At 42.6% G+C, this 17420-nt stretch overlaps 2 protein-coding genes across 4 annotated transcripts in view; one reads left to right on the top strand and one right to left on the bottom strand.

The window, feature by feature from the left end:
* phkb (phosphorylase kinase, beta) overlaps nucleotides 1–1439 on the bottom strand; it is a 93987-nt gene extending 92548 nt beyond the window's left edge. For 2 of the 3 annotated variants that reach the window (XM_030377190.1, XM_030377189.1), the window contains exon 1: nucleotides 1169–1439. In XM_030377190.1, the coding sequence (XP_030233050.1) occupies nucleotides 1169–1232 (64 nt within the window). In that variant the 5' untranslated portion in view covers nucleotides 1233–1439. Of the gene's footprint in view, nucleotides 1–315; nucleotides 406–1168 lie in introns of all 3 variants that reach the window. The other variant, XM_030377191.1, reaches the window with a different exon arrangement.
* itfg1 (integrin alpha FG-GAP repeat containing 1) overlaps nucleotides 1414–17420 on the top strand; it is a 145654-nt gene continuing 129647 nt past the window's right edge. Inside the window, exons 1-6 of the mRNA XM_030377192.1 lie at nucleotides 1414–1702; nucleotides 2683–2767; nucleotides 3011–3144; nucleotides 3584–3641; nucleotides 3894–3971; nucleotides 4400–4494. Coding sequence (XP_030233052.1) covers nucleotides 1471–1702; nucleotides 2683–2767; nucleotides 3011–3144; nucleotides 3584–3641; nucleotides 3894–3971; nucleotides 4400–4494 — 682 coding nt within the window. The 5' untranslated portion in view covers nucleotides 1414–1470. The remainder of the gene's footprint in view (nucleotides 1703–2682; nucleotides 2768–3010; nucleotides 3145–3583; nucleotides 3642–3893; nucleotides 3972–4399; nucleotides 4495–17420) is intronic.

Raw genomic sequence — 17420 nt, 5'->3', positions numbered from 1 at the left:
GAGATAAAGTGAAACATGTTAATTAGTGGTTAGGGACCGGCTCTCCAGATCTCCTTATTCTAACTATTTTATGATACTTGTTCACACTCTTCTTTAAAGAGCTATAGAGGTGAAGTTTATCTATATAGAATACAAATCATCATCATGTCAAGCTTAATAATAGTATTCCCTGCCGGTGGATGCTGCCTGTGCTGGCCACCATAAAGAGGACAATGGTTCTTCCGGATCATTTCAACGATTATGTTGATACGAAAGGGTCTGGCTTCATAGAGAAAGTAGTAATGGCCCAGTACTCTTCTTCAGTACACTACTCACCATCTCTGACAAGGTACCGTTCAGCCATGTGAACCCCAGCCATGCTCACAAGATGCAGGTTAAGGCCAGTGGTCAACTAAATTTCAACTACTGCAATTTAATGGATTGAGTTAGTAGCAGACAGACATGTGACAAGCTCAAATTAATAATAGTAACATTGGATCAATAACACTGGATTAAGAGTGCTACTAAATTATATGTAATGGCCGTAAGTATACAAGTCAATAAATAGCCATAGTGAACACTGCCTTAATCATTTTGTTGACCATATTTGTTCAGAAAAATGTATCTTAAATGGCTCTATAATCACACATTGAGCAATGCTGCAAATGTTTTTTTTTATGTCAGTTTAGTTCAGTTGTCAGGTATGCTTAACTGTCTTATAATGACAGACAGATATAGAGATAGACGGATAGAAAAATGGGTGCATAGATGGACAGATGGATAGATCGATTTATAGATGGAGACTAGATAGATATGATTGATAGACGAATATATATTAGAGTCAGTTGTAAGTGTACAAGGCAGCATCTATGGAGGGGTACATTTTATAATACAGTGCCTGCATACTGTTAATACAGTACAATACATACAATTATCTATCTTCATACGTTATGACCATATGTTGAATATAGGTCATTGCAGAAACACAGTTGTTATTTATGTAATAAGATCTTATTATAGCTCATAAGCCCCTCAACGCGAACTCTGACCTTTCATGCTTCTCCCCTGCGGTTCATAACTAAAGGAGTGTATCACACAACGCACGACTTTCAACACAGGCTTATGTGTATAACTGCAAAGCGAGCGAGTGACAGATGTTGTACAATGCGTTGAAAATCCATAATCCAACCTGATCTTTTAGTTCGGGCTCTGAACTCCAGGAGCTTCCAGCCCACATCAGCCAAGCTCGCCATGTTTTCTGTCAGTGCGACACTACTGCAAACACGTAACACAACTAGACGGAATTCGATGATCACCTTATCAATACAATATAACTGCAATATAAGCTCTTAAATTCTGTATTTCATTCAAAAACATCATAAACGTTAAATAAATATACAACGTATTATTGTTTTAATACGTGTGCTGCGCCCTGCCGTAAAGCGCATCTGCCGTAAAGCGCACCGCTCCTGTCAGTGTTGTTGTCTGAAGATGTTGAAGATGTTGAAGATGGGGTCCAGGAGAGTCCCTGGTCTGGGGGCCCCCCCTGGTCCGGGGGGTCTCCCTGTCCTGGTCCTGATTTCTTGTATCGTCGGACGCTTCAGTGCGGTCGCTCTCCAGGACGTCACCGCCGATCTGTTCGGAACGGAGAACTACGGGACAGTGGCGGCGTTCGGAGACTTCAACTCCGACAAACAGACCGACCTGTTCATCATCAGGAACCGTAAGACATATAGATCTATAACCCTCTATAACCCTATCTATATTATATAGATCTATAACCCTCTATAACTCTATATTATTTATATATATATATGTATAAGCACCCCTCAAACAGACCGGCATCTTCATCATCAGGAACCTCTGTAAATATCACTTATGGTCTTTAACACATCCCTTAGGGTCTTTATAAATATCCCTTCTGGTCTATATACACATCCATGATCTTTATACCTAACCCTTATGGTGTTAATTATGTTTTTGGTTAGTTGTAATTGTAGCAGCTGATGTCTGGTTGTATGCATCTTGAGTGGGTAGACTCAGTAACACAATAGCCTTCCTAAAGTGTATAGACTCGGTAACACACCAGCCGTCTTATAGTGTAGACTAAGTAACACACTAACCGTCCTATAGTGTAGACTCAGTAATACATTAACTGTCCTATAGTGTAGACTCGGTAACACACTAACCGTCCCATAGTGTGTAGACTCAGTAACACACTAGCCGTACAAAGAGAACGACCCACCCTATCTCTAGGTGCAGTACAGTTGAGTTTACCATCTGTAAATACAATCAGATAAGGCTGATATTTCATAAATAGGGCCCTCCTGTTCATGAACATGTGTCTCTAAGTCGCTTGTATTAACACACTTGGAATGTTTCACAGTCTGATCTGGTGATCATCTTGTTTCAGAGTCTGAGCTGGTGATCATCTTGTTTCAGAGTCTGATCTGGTGATCATCTTGTTTCAGAGTCTGATCTGGTGATAATCTTGTTTCAGAGTCTGATCTTGTGATCATCTTGTTTCAGAGTCTGAGCTGGTGATCATCTTGTTTCAGAGTCTGAGCTGGTGATCATCTTCTTTCAGAGTCTGATCTGGTGATCATCTTGTTTCAGAGTCTGATCTGGTGATCATCTTGTTTCACAGTCTGAGCTGGTGATCATCTTGTTTTACAGTCTGAGCTGGTGATCTTCTTGTTTCAGAGTCTGAGCTGGTGATCTTCTTGGCAGATGTGAAGATACCTTACTTCAAACCTAAATTCAACATCAGTAAAGATTCTTTGCCACGGTGAATACAGAGTTCTTAATGGTCTCTTTCTTCCTTTTGATAGCCTGTAAACTTTTGGGCATGTATTTATGTTGATGTGCTACATTTTTTTCGTATGTATTCTAAGTAAGTTGCCTACATGTGAACATGTGACTTATCAACGGTCCATTATTGTGATGGGTGGTGACTGGTTGAGTTGAGTTGCTGAGGTATAAGCAGTGTTGAGGCGGAGCCTGATGGTGCCGTGTGCTCTCGGTGTTTCAGTGACAGCATCATCACCAGCGTGGTACCGGGCGACTATGATGGAGACTCTCAGATGGACGTGCTTCTCACTACCAGCCCCAAACTGGGCGAAGACACCACTGTGTTCATCTTCTGGGGCAACAATCAGACTCTGGGTAAAGCCACTGGAGCATCATGCAGTTGGTTTAGGTCCTACCATGTGGATCTCATTGGACTTACTCATACGGTTCAGCTCATTTCTCTTGGATACAATAAATCTGGGATAATCTGGCTCACACTTAGAATTCAGGTTACGTTTGTTTTGACCAATTGACCAATTCCTGTTTGATCCACGCAAGGTTTCCTGTTTATGTTGAGTTAATCCAATTCTCATTATTAAATTGAGTGACATTAGAGATTCTTCTGGGTCAACTTCTAATCATCTTAACATTCAAAGTATACAATCTGAATTGTCGTTCTGCCTTTATCTGGTTCTTTGTCAGTGTATCAAACGATGCAGAGTGAATTAACTTATAGAAGATGTCCCCTGTAGCCTTTTGGTCACACCAGTAGTAATGGAGAATAATAATGGTTCTTGATGTCTATTTTGAACAGATCTGGGTTCACGGTTGGAGCTGAACAAGACCTTCGTGGATCAACCTCTTGTCATGGAGTAAGTCTGTCTCAAAATATGAGCGGTATTCTTTTCCTGTTCCTTGGTTTGCTCAGGACTTAACATGGAAGCAACTATGCACATCAACATTCAATTATTGCAATTTTCTCACATTTGTGGCTTCGACTGTGGCGGGCTTGATGAAACATATATTTAGCATAGATCTATTGTTGTCACAAACTATAAGAAGACTTGACCAAGTAATGGGGAAAACATTTTCTGATTTTATAAATTGGCATTCTGTCCTCGCAGCTTCAACGGTGATATGATCCCGGACGTGTTTGGGATCCTCAAAGACGGCTCCACTGAAGTCTGCCTTCTGAAGGACCGGTAAGCTTCAGCTTGCCATACTGTCGTCCTAATCAGACAGCACTTTGTGAATGGCATTATGAATGTTGTCATTCCAGGCTCTGTCTTTAATGGGCTAAATGTTTCCAAAAATGTCTTGCCCCACATTTGGAACAATAAATAGATTTTACCAATTTTCTTTTCTAAACCATCAGATAACGCCATGAAATAAACATCCAAGAATGCATATTTTTATGATATCCAGAACATTAACATGAACATGACATAATTTACTGCAATGATTATAAGCAGGGCAGCTATAAGCTTCTAATTTATTGCCCGATGTACATGCACCCAGGCCCTAATGTGTGTGTATTGCTTCAGGTCCTAATGTGTGTGTATTGCTTCAGGTTCTCATGTGTGTGTATTGCTTCTGGTCCTCATGTGTGTGTATGTGTGTTTTGCTCCAGACTGGTTGAGTGGCACAAGGCTCTCAGCGCCTCCGTCAAGATGCGTGTTCCCCACTCCAACGCCTTCGTGGACCTCAACATGGACTTCACCGCAGGTCAGTCAAAGTGTTAGAGGTGGGGTCAAAGGATTAGAGTTAGGGTCAAAGGTTTATGGTTAGGGTCAAAGGGTTCGAGCTTGTGGTGAAAATATGCACCCTGCATATACAAATCTAAGTTCATGTAATTTTGTTTAAATTATTTTATCATTATTTGTTTTCTACAAAAACCTGAACCGTATGCTATTCTTAGGAATGGACATCTTACAACAGTAGAGTAGGGTGGGCTGCATTAAGCATCATTTGTTATTATCATGTCATGTAACTTTCTAAAGCCTGTCTGGTCCGATCCCTCTCCCGGCTAAACTGGAATAAAAAGGATGAGACTTTAGAAAAAATAAAATAATGGTGGTGACCACCAAGATTGCTGGAGGGTCATTTGCAGATATCAAGACTCAATGATTGAAAGATAACAATGTTGAAGTTGGTTACGAGAGAGAAAACGTCCATGTTCTTCACCAGTGAATGAGGTCATCATCCTCCATGGTTCTCTCGCTCACCGCTCCAGCTACCTGCAGCCCTCTGCTTAATTCAAGGAAGCTTTTCATTTTGCTGGTCAAAACTAATCCTCATACTGCTCTAGTCAGAGAGCAGTGTCCTAGTGACTGCAGGCCTCTCATCATGGTGTTCGCTATTTCAGATTTCCTGGTTGGAGGCAATTTAATATGGGGTCCGAACTGTCTCATTAATAATAAATGCACAGAGAAGGATTCACAAATGTATTTTGTGATTTATATATAAATTACTCTCTTCTCACAAATACGTTTCAATGCACACAGAATTGGATATCGGTATGTGTTAATGTAAAATAAATCCATAAACAAAGATAATTTTCAATAACAAATTTCTGATCCACATACAAATGTGTCTTGTTTTAAATAAATGTAATATAAATCCATAAATATATGAATTAAAAAAAATCAGCAATTTTCATCAAAAATGTATTAGGATGTTGTTACATTCATATACAAACTGTTAAACTTCAATCTACAAGCCGCTTTTCATTTGTGAACTTGTTTGCATTTATGTGTGAACTGGTCTGTATTTATATGTGGATTTTTAAGACTCTCCTGACGTGGCTGGATTCACAAATGCATTTTTTTCAACAAGGAACTCTCTGTAGCCAATCAGATGCCTCCCTCGTTTTCAGCCAATCACATGACTGCAGTCCCGACCTCTGAAGAATAAGTCCAGCCTACGAGCCTCCCGCTTCCCTCGGTCAAATGTCTATGAGAAATAACATGGGGTTTTTGAATCATTGTACATAACAGGCAGGCGAGGAAGTAAAAGCTGCGTCACGTTTTGAACTACACACTTTTCCATCTAGTTTCGACAGGGTGTTGGGATTGTCGGTGCCGTTAAATTAGTAAACTATTATTAATGCCACTTTCTTTAATAGGTCCAACGGAAACGACAATCTCAAAACCCAGTCACTGCAGTCATGTGATTGGCTGAAAACGAGGGAGGCATCTGATTGGCTACAGAGTTCCTTGTTGAAAAAAATGCATTTGTGAATCCAGCCACGTCAGCAAACTCAAAAAAGTACAGACCAGTTCACACACAAATGCAATCAAGTTCACAAATGAGGAGCATCTTGTTAATTCAAGTTTAACAACATCAAAATACATTTTTGATGAAAATTGCAAATATTTATCGATTTATATTACATTTATTTAAAACAAGACACATTTGTGTGTGGATCAGAAATGTGTTTGTGAAACTTATTTTTGTTTATGGATTAATTTTACATTTATACATACTGATATCCATTTGTGTGTGCTTTGAAATGTATTAGTGAGAAGAGAGTAATTTATATATAAATCACAAAATACATTTGTGAATCCTCCTCTGTGCATTCATTATTAATGAGACTGTTCTGACCCCATCATTTAACCAGAGAGAGTTTAATTCATCGTTAATCTGTTGCGGGATTAGGCTAAAGACAAGGAATTCATACGGACGCTGCCTTCCTGAGTGTGATGTAGTTCCTCAAATACCCAAGCTGCTGGCACCTCTTTCTGATAAGGGAATTGCACACAGTTGGTATCACAATGGATTTCTTAATATTACAGTGTAAGAGTTTAATTCAGTGTGTCTGTTGGTCTGTTATAGATTGGTAAACCAATCTCCCCAGCCTGTCATTCTTTGCTATTCTGCTTGCCAGTTTGTGGTTTAGCTTTTTGAGGATTGACCGAAAATGAATGTCTTCAGTATAATTGTTGTGTTTAAGATGACACAAAGAATTATCATTCTGTGCAGCTTTCCAAACCAAAAACACGTTACCCAAATAACAGATTAAATTGTGGAAATGCCACCATTCTCTTTTTTCTCTGTTTCTCCGTTCCCCTCGCTAGCCTCCTCCTTCAGCGTCCTCTAATAGGTTCAGCTGTGTTTAGAGGGCAGCAGGCAGAACCTGGGATGCTGAGCACCAGAATATCGTGACTGCTGCAGTCGCCATTGTCAGTCTGCTGTTTTGTGTTTGGGTGTCCAGAAGAACTGAAATAATGTGCTGTACAGTGAGCCATGAAGCAGGCATACAGTGAGCCATGAAGCAGGCATTCAGTGCTGTACAGTGAGCCCTGAAGCAGGCATACAGAGAGCCATGAAGCAGGTATAAGATGATGGCAGCTGTAATTCCTTGGAAGGAGGAGTGGAATTATGGAGGTATAAATTGGATGGAGAGCAGGAGAAGAAACAACCGGAAAGGAAGACTGTTGGGAGTAGAGCTTATCTATTACAGTATGACACCTCTACTCTGGAGGAGATGAATAAAGAAAAAGGAACATTCCTAATTTGTTCTGAGGTTTTACTGGATAGTCGTTTCTTTGGTTTTTGGCAAAGGAAGATGTATAGTCGAGTCGTTAATGATTTTGCCGTCGATGGCCTCGTAACTAGTGGGCTGCAGACAGTGTTGGCCAAGCTACTTGGAAAGCGTAGTGAGCTAAGCTACCAATTACTCTGCCTTAAATGAAGCTTCACCACGCAGAAGCTTACCCTACAGAAATGTAGCAGGCTAAGCTGCAACAACGTGGAAATAGAAGTTGACTTCATCAGATGCTACGCAGTGATCAATATACCAGTCATACAGAAACACACATTCATTAAACAATAACTGAACAAAAACAGTTCAGTTCAGTGCAGCCGCGTTTTAGCTCATTATCCAGGGCGCCACATTGGCCGTGCATGCCATGGACTTCAGACGTCTCCTTACAGACTGGACCCAAGTCGTGACTTTACTAATGGAAACCTGAAGCTTTCCCAGTGGCCTCAGCCTTCCTGAGTCTTCTATCCTCGACGTTCACCGAGGTATTCTGGGTTCCAGGAAGGATGAGTGGAGGGTCAGGGTTAAAGGTAGGACTCCAATCTCAGCGCTCTGTCAGGGCAGTAAACAGTCCCATGCCTCTCATTGGCTGACCTTGCTGTATCAGCAGCACAGCCAGCAGGGAATAAAGAACAGAATGCCTTCCTGGCTCGTTATAAGAGCTCCTTCTAGCTGCTGAGTAGACTGATCCTCCAGGTAACCCTGTGACCTCGATGGGTTTAGCATCCATGTTCCATGTTCCACTCCTACAATGAGCGGTGTGCCTTATTTTGAACTAGAAATTAGAAATCCCACTGCTGACATCTCTGGATGTCTCCATTGCTTGTCGCACTACATTAAGCTGAACATGCTGGTAGTAAGGAGTCGTTAGACACCGAGGGTGAAAATCTCTCATCCTACCTACCTACTTTACACTTAGCTCAATTTTTCTGAATAGAGCTCGTAAGTCCGCCCCTTGCGGTAGACCCCATGGGACCTCTGAGATCGTAAAATATGAATGGGTTTCAATGGAGAAAGTCATTATTTTCTGGTCCCAGTTTTATATGCCCCGGATTACACATGTTGTTTGTGGATTTAAATGATAATTTTTCATGCCAAGAGTTTGACTGTTTATTGTGCAATTGTTCAGTTAATGGCTGTAGAGAAAACACAATGAGGAAGACTACACGTCTCGTATGTGACGCACGCTCCCTGCGACTGGTGTGGACAAGACCGACAATCTCCTCATTGGCATAACTGAAAATCTACACATGCCCCGACTTATAATGGTTTTCACCTCTTTCAATGCTGTTATCCTCCCCTTGGAAAAAAGCAGTGAAGTGGAGCAGAGAGATCGCCATGTCTCTACAAGAGTATTGGTGACATATATCATTCGCGTCGAGAGCAGCGAGGAGCTGTAGTTCACAAAGCGGCCTCAAACAAAACCTAACATTATCAAACTTTTTCTTTGCATGAAAAATTATAATTTAAATCCACAAACAGCATGTGTGTAATCCAGGGCATATAAAGACTGGGACCAGTAAATAATTACTTTTTCCTGATTGAAACCCATTCATATTTTTTACGATCTCAGAGGTCCCATGGGGGTCTAGCGGAAGGGGCGGACTTACGAGCTCTATTGGCAAAGAAAATATTTCTTTAATAACCTCAACGGATCAGAATTTCCAAAAATCAGAATGTGGAAAGATTGCACCGGATTGGGCCCAAAATGTGGGTATTGGTTTTGTGTCGATACCTCAAACCTTTGGAGGAGATACAGTATGTTTACGATATCAGCAGGAAGAATAATCTCTTAATACAGTTGTGTCCTTGCTTTGCAAACACATGAATTAAACGGAAAGCAACACTTGCTGGCAGCGTAGCAGCCTTTTGTAATGGATAGCAGAGATGGGCTCTCTATACCATCCAACAGACACAAGAGCTGTTCTAAGCCTTTTAATGCTACATGCGTAGTCAGTCTCACACATTTTGGATGTTGCTGCTTGAACTCCAAGGTAGCCAATTGCAGGGTTGCATGCGAAGTGGTGATTGAGGATGACATTTTAGGCACAAGCAGCCACAACAAGAGCCATTTTGTAAAGGAAAAAGAAAAACAAGGCATTGCTAGGCAACTAGCATGGTGCTTCTTGGTGCAGCATCCAATTAAAGCAGACATCTTTGTGGTGAGTGGCTTGCTGATGCTGCGGGTAATATGGGGTAAAATTGATTCACCATCAAACAGTGTTTGCTGTGGAGAATCTAAACTAATGGGATGAGGATTATATTTGCATTAAGGTTTTTTTCTTGATGATGGATGATGATGTTTTAATTCGAAACATGATGGAATTACTTTCAATAAAATGGACTCCATCAATCAAAAAGTTTAGTATTTTTAAAGGCGCACTCAGCAAGCGGTGTCACCACATTATGAACTCAATAAATAACTTAATGGAATCAACCAGACTCAACTTATGGATTAAACGTAAAATATGGTTGTGTGTGTAAAGATGTATAGATGTGTGTAAAGAACACTCATTGAATGTTGTGACTCTGCACTCTCAATCTGCCCTTTGGGTTTTTCTCTTTAATCTTTAATGTATACTGGCCGCAAATGCCTTCCAAGTACTTGCCCTAGAGAAAGGAGCTGCAGCCAGGCAGGATCAGTTGTTTCCAGGAGTTGCCTCACTCTCAACTGTTAAGTAAGGGAAGGGATGAACCATTTTAAAAAGACCAAGGGATTATGTTAGCTCAAACTGCCCATCATGACCAACATATTGGGCCCTATCTTGCATCCGGCGCAATTGACTTTCTCACTGGTGCATGTGTATGGAGGTAGATTTGTGTCATTATTATGCAATCAAACAGAATAGGTTTGAGAGCAAAACTTTCCACACTGTAATAAAAAAATAAATTTGAGAGCAAAACTATCGACACTGCAATCAAAAAATGTTTTATTGCAAGTAAAAAAAGTCTGATAAAAAGAATGTTAATGGGAATCCAAACGTTTTGTTTGCAAATCCAAAAGTTTTTATTGCGAATCCAAAAGTTTTGCTTGCGAATCCAAAAGCTTTGCGTGCGAATCCAAAAGCTTTGCTTGCTGTTGAGCTGAAGCTCGTGGGCGGGACCGACGCCGAAAGATGTAACACACGTCTCTATTGGCCAGTCTCAATCTGACAAAATAATGTGTATTTTTTAACCCATTGCAACATCCACAGATCATTAAACAAAAAAAAAAACATGTACCAGTTCAAACATTATTACTATTACTATGACGGAAGAAATACCTGGGCATTGATTTTCTGTCCTCTCAGCTCCCGAGTCCCGATCTGTCTCATCATGGACTTCAAAACTCCCTCTCTCGTTACTAACTGTAGATGTTGCCAAGCTGTCACTCCGATCGAGACTGGCCAATAGAGACGTGTCTTACATCTTTCGGCGTAGGTCCCGCCCACGAGATTCAGCTCAACAGCAAGCAAAGCTTTTGGATTCGCAAGCAAAACTTTTGGATTCGCAAACAAAACTTTTGGATTTGCAAACAAAAACTTTTGGAGACCCATTAATAATTTAATATCACATTTATTTTACTTGCAATAAAACATTTTTTGATTGCAAGTTTTGCTCTCACCCTATTCTGTTTGATTGCATAATAAAGACACAAATCTTCCTCCATACATGTGTTGTTGCTAGTTTGCAACTGGTGCAGAGCGTTCTTTTCCCTACTGCGCCATGTGTCGGTAAATTAGGGAATGATCTTGCGCCCCTAGGGGCGGTTTGGCAAAAGGAGAAGGCGTGTTCTGGCACAAACGTTCCCAGGTGCTATTTTGTAGTTTCAGAAATCACTTGCGCCACAAACCAGAAAATACCTGGTTTAAAGTCAGTGGCGCGTTGTTCAGATGCTGTTTTAAGGGTGCATGCATAATGTTGCTTGTGCACCTCGCGCATACACTTTGCTTCTCTCATCTACCTAGCCGCACATTCTTGGTAAATTATTTGGGAAAGAACAGCTGATACAGCAGTAATAAGTTGTTCTTTTAAATCAACGCATCTGCAAACACCGTACAGCAAACACATATTTTCTTGACACAGACATCGTGTACATGCTCATAACTATTAGGATTGATGAGTATTTGATTGTGAGAAAACATTGTTTTACCGCGAGTGAGTGTTAAAAAGAATGAATGAATGCGGACGTGCGTGTGTGTGTATGTGTAAAATAATTAATGAATGCGGGCGTGCGTCTGTGCGTCCATCTGTTTAAACACACGCCATCTAAACATGTAACACATAATACAGTCCATGGCAATTTATATTAACGGGGTGACATATGCATATTAGGAACACAAGTCGATAACGATAACGATAATGCATACAATACTGATAAGAAACAATGTTTATAATGTATTGCGTATATCATTAAATAGAACCACAGTTACCGATATCATATGTGTGTTAAGTTTTGTTTGCCGAAATTTATTTGAGGACTCAGTATTTCTGAAGTTGTGGAAGACAACCTTATTCCATGTGGGAATTAGGCCATATTATTTGGCCATAAACTGAGCCATTTGAAGTTTAAAAGAATGTGCATCTGTCTCATCGCAGACTGCAGAAGCGCTGTCAAAATATCAAATGCGCTCATGGCTCTTAAAGGGGATGGGAGCTGGCACTCTCATTGGTTTATTGCACGTTACGGCCGAACAACACCTACGGGTAAATAGACTACTTCAGACCAACCCTTTTTAGATTTGCGCTGGGCGCAAGAGTCATTTTTGCGCCGATAAAATAGCAACATCGCCATAGAAACGCCCACAAAGCTACTTGCGCTTGGCGCTTCTCACTTGCGTTTCAGACCGTTAAAATAGGGCCCATTGAGTGCTTTCCTTCTGTAATATTGCACACAGAACACAAGGAACATCGCTATTTGCGTTCCCGTAATAATTGATACAACTCATGAACATATCTGCAGAAGCTGTATGGACAGGCATCACTTTGGAGGCCAGGAAATAAACGTCCATGAATTAAGGGCTACCCTAATTCTGTTAGGAACAGCTTCAGCCCCTCAATGCATGTGTGTGTGTGTGTGTGTGTGTGCGTGTGCGCCAGTTGTATGTGTATCAGAAGTGGAGCTTTAGAGTAGAGCTGTAATCCCCCCATAGCTAGTGCACCTACGTTGTTCCCTGTAATGGTTTTAGGAGATTATTTCTTCCGGGAATAGAACTGCTCCATTCTGTGCCGGTGTGCTGTGCCATGTTTGTGAATGAGACGTTTTGATAGATCCTAGCGAGAGTCGCACAGAGAGAGCGGAGTGGAGCTACATATTGGCTTAGTGACGGATTTATGCTATGGAGCCTTTCACTTTGTCACTGGCCTCAAGTGTGTGTGTGTGTGTGTGTGTGTGTGTGTGTGTGTGTGTGTGTGTGTGTGTGTGTGTGTGTGTGTGTGTGTGTGTGTGTGTGTGTGTGTGTGTGTGTGTGTGTGTGTGTGTGTGTGTGTCCATGCAGATAAAACTATATATACTTGCATATTGAAATCCTATTCATAGGTTATGACTTTCATTTATTCTGCAACCTGCTGTTCTATGCTATGTGTCATTCTACATAATATGAATTCACCAGATTTTCTAAATTGTAACAAAACCAATATACTGTAATGCTGTATATTGTTGCTTTAATATCTACATATATCACAACCTACATATCATTCCCTCGCTAATTGAGAGGATTTGGGTTATTAAAGGTGCCATGACAAGCTATTTTATGGATGCTATTAGTGGGCCACTAACACAGTATTCAAAGACGTTCCTGTAATTCAGCCGTGGTGCAGAGTTACAGCCACTCCGAGCCAGTCGCACATTGAGCTTCCCCAAAATGCGCTGTTTTGGTGTCTGTAGCTATAATGCAAATGAGGAGGAGCGAGGCGGGTCCAGGAGGAGGGTGGGGGTGTGGCCCTAAACAGCTTGCAGCCACGGTACCATGCGCTCTGTTTACAGTGGATGTATCGCAATGGCGAGGCACACACAGCCTTTAGCTGTGTTCTGTAAATATTCTAGAACACACGGGAGTCCTGGAGCTCTATATCTATATCAAATAATAACATATACATAGATATATCATATAATATATATTATCACGGCCAAAAGCTGTGTGAGCCGATATTATGATTCTCAAAAGACCGCGTTGGGTTCTCCAACGTTCCTGGTTCTTCCACGTCCACATCAATCTGTAGTAGACTGAACCGCGACATGGAGGAGAAAGGGATTGTTGCCGGGCAGCGCTTAGGCACCTCCGCCTCCTGCAGCGCCGAGGCGGTGGTCCCTCGGCAGCGGGAAGCGGGGCTCAAGCGGGAGACATTCGCGGCCAACAATCCCTTTCTCCTCCATGTCGTGGTTCATGTTCTTGAGGGAGTCAAAGCCAAAGTTCCTTTCCCCCAATTCTTTCTGAACCATGGCTGAGATAACCCCCACTACGAGTCTCGTTGTAGAAATACCAGAGACGAGAGTCCGACGTGTTATGCGCCATAACACCAAAAGCAGAATGGTTATCCAAATAACAAGGAAGTGCACAACACTTGCGTTACAGTCCTGGAGCTCTATATCTAAATAATATCATATAATAGCCTACATAGTTATCTATCATATAATACATATTATCACGGCCAAAAGCTGTGTGCGTCTCCAGACGATATTGTGAATCACAAACGACTTCGTCGGGTTCTCCGACGTCTCTGGTTCTTCCACTTTCACATCAATCTGAAGTAGACTGAACCGCGCGCCGCCTGCTGCCGGCTGCCCGCTGCCGGGCAGTGGTGCTTCGCGACGGTGGTGCCTCGCGACAACCGGCGGCATGTCGCAGTTTATGTACTTCAGGAAGTCAAAGCCAAAGTTCCTTTCCCCGAATTCCTTCTCCACCATGGCTGAGATAACCCCCACTACAGTCTCGTTGTGGAAATACAAGAGGCGTCAAAGAACCGACAAGAAACACTTGCGTTACAGTGTGTGTATTTACACACACACGCAGATGTGGCGCTCGTACGGTCGTGTCTCATTGGCGGGCCAAATTCTCTGGGCGGGCCAGGCAGATTAAGGGGAGGAGCTTAGATTCTATGTGACGACATATGGAACCACATTCCAAATCAGCGCGCTTGACCCTCCGTTTTTTCAAAGGCTCAACCGGGGGACCATAGGCAGGCTAGGGGAACTCATATTTATGGTAGAAAACCTCATAAAGTGAGATTTTCATGCCATGGCACCTTTTAATGTGTGATATTTCCTGCATTTCTCAATCCATTGCCTTTGCGGTGGCAATTATGCAATACATTTTTTTTTGATAAAGGGAAATCATTACCGTATTTTCCGCACTATAAGGCACACTTAAAAGCCTTTCATTTTCTCCAAAAATGACAGAATAAAAATAAAATAATAAATAAAAACTTCAACGCAACTCTGACGTCCCCCAGTTGGTGGGGGGCTAAAGCCATAATCGTTTGGTTTCAGGCGTCCACACGAATCCTAACACGAAACCGCATAGGTCCGGATAGATTTGAAACCACCTCCGAGGGTGGTTTCAGAAATGTGCGGTTTCGGGCACCGGATTCGCCGGCTCAGTCTGGACAGTCGGCCGAAACGCACAAGGGTTAATGCGGTTTCACCAAAAAAACGGCTTAGTGGGGACGGGGCTTTAGAAGGCGAACACACGTTCACCAAGACGGGGAGACAGCGCCGGGCGACTTACGCCACTATTTGATAATGGATCTTGGATGCCTGGGCTGATATATCAGTCTCAACTGTGGTCCGAGCTTTCACAAAAGCAGGAATATTCACAGAACTGCCAGGCAACAGCAGCGACACTGACTCGGATAATGACGAGGGGGAGCCGGGCATGTTGGATGCCGTACTCGCCCAACTGTTAATTCGGACACTGAAGTAGAAGAATTCGAGGGATTTGTGGACGGGGAATGAACTGACAAGTGAGCTTTACGTGTTATATGTTACTGAACAATTTTGAGTTATGCACTAACGTTTGAATTAGCGGTATCAGACTGTTTCTTTTACGTGTTTACAACTGAACAAGGCTGGGAGATATTGTTAATATGCACGTTAACGTTTGAACATCGTTACCATGGGAGTGAACGGAGTTGTCAGAACGCTTAATAAAGTTTGACTTTATCTGACTGTTTTGTTGACATTCCCTTTAGCACAGCTCCATCTAGTTGATGCATAACACAACCCCAGTTAAACGTTTGACTGCAGTATCTTCTATTCTATTCGCCTTTTATAATCCGGTGCGCCCTATATATGAAAAAAGTTGTAAAATAGGCCATTCAATGAAGGTGCGCCCTATAATCCGATGCGCCTTATAGTGCGGAAAATACGGTACTCATCTCAAGTTACCGACCCAACTTTTTTCATGTGGAAATAGTCTACAACTCAAAAAATGAACACCTCTTGAATCGAGATTGTTTTCTTTCTGTACTCTGATGCACAGAAGCTACATTTTAGGCGGGCATGCAATGCTATAATACCTTTGACGGTACACGCAGCAATATAAAGATCCCCTTTTCACACACGCACCCTTTCCCTGCAATGTTCTGCAAGATTTTCTGCATAGGGTCACGTGTGACTAGGAGCACACGTGACCCTCCCCTCTCCTCCCCGCCCTTCCCCTCCTCCCCTCCCCTCCCCACCCCACCCCACTGCCAGTGGCTTCCCTCCCCTCCCCTCTGCCAGGCTGGCAGTGGCTGACTGGTTTAGGATGGACTGAGAGGGGGATTCCTGGAGGACTGAGAGGTGAAGAAAGAGGGTCGGGGGGGGAGACTGCCGGGGAATGGTCAGAGAGAGACATTGAGGGGCAGTTGAGGGGTGGATCTCCTGTACGGTCGGCCAGCCTTTGCCGCAATCAAATCCATACTCCTTGTTTCCTCTTCTTTCACCGGCACTCATATGTTGGCTCTCTGACCGCTGCTCTCCTCGCACAAGAGTTAATGTTCTGCAAGATTGTGACTACTCACTGAAGGTGTGTGTGTGTGTGTGTGTGTGTGTGTGTGTGTGTGTGTGTGTGTGTGTGTGTGTGTGTGTGTGTGTGTGTGTGTGTGTGTGTGTGTGTGTGTGTGTGTGTCCAATGGAAATCTGCTCCGGTAATTTCCCTTCTGAAGCCCCACGAGCATTTCGGCATCACTGCCAGTATGGCAGTTTTTGGAATGAAAGGAGATTCATTATTGCAATGAAATTGATTAATTATGTATTTCTTGTGCATTTCTTTAAATGTGCGTATATGCATGTAACATTGAAGCACTCAACCCATTTCCCTTTCCAGGCAGCTGACAGACTTCCTGAAGGCTAAATGCATACAAGAGTCAGGTTCTGCGTTCTATTATTAGTCTGCTGCAAGTGTTACTCCTCACCTTCACCTCCGGTAGCCTAGTGGCGGTTAGCTCGTGAACAGCTTCTGTGTCCATGTCCTTCTTCTTATTGTAATTCCATTAATCAGGCTGATCATTATTTCGAATTCCCGATAGTTCTGTTGGCCATGGTTTTCTTAATACTAATATTCATATGATTGATGTCATTTCTCTACAGCCCTAATAGTCAATATGGTGAAGCCTCCTGTTTGGCTGGACTGATGTGCTTTAAGTGGGCTGAAGTGTCTGTTAAATTGTTCTGTTTTCATTCTTTATGATCGGTTCTCACTCTTAGATTTGCTGCTCACTACTCACAGGTGTGAGTCACTGCTTAAAGGTTCCATTTTTAATTTTACCCCGAGTGAGTCTCTCCCTTCAGATCAGTAACTTAACTCCTATGGTCATGCAGTTTCTCAATCAGAGCAAAAACTAAACATATAGCTTGGCTAGGCCGTGTGGCTATGTGCCTGCACGCACCTTCAGTGACAGTCAGCAGGGGAAGGGAGTCACAGCTGGTTTGCTGAGGAACAGCCTAACAAATAACCTGCTCAGGGGCATTAGAGACAGAGCAGTAAGCCTCTCTCTCTCGCTTGCTCTCCTTCCTCGAGTTAGGTATCAAAGGTGGAGTACCCCTTTGATACTTCCTCCTCATCACACGCACACAGCCAGTGCTGCAGCAGGGGTGCAGCTTCCCTCCCCTCTCCTCCCCGCCCTTCCCCTCCTCCCCTCCCCT

This window comes from Gadus morhua, chromosome 14 (assembly GCF_902167405.1).
Source record: "Gadus morhua chromosome 14, gadMor3.0, whole genome shotgun sequence".
NCBI lineage: Eukaryota > Metazoa > Chordata > Actinopteri > Gadiformes > Gadidae > Gadus > Gadus morhua.
Note: the sequence above shows the minus strand (reverse complement) of the source record. Positions and strands in the feature narration are given on the sequence as shown.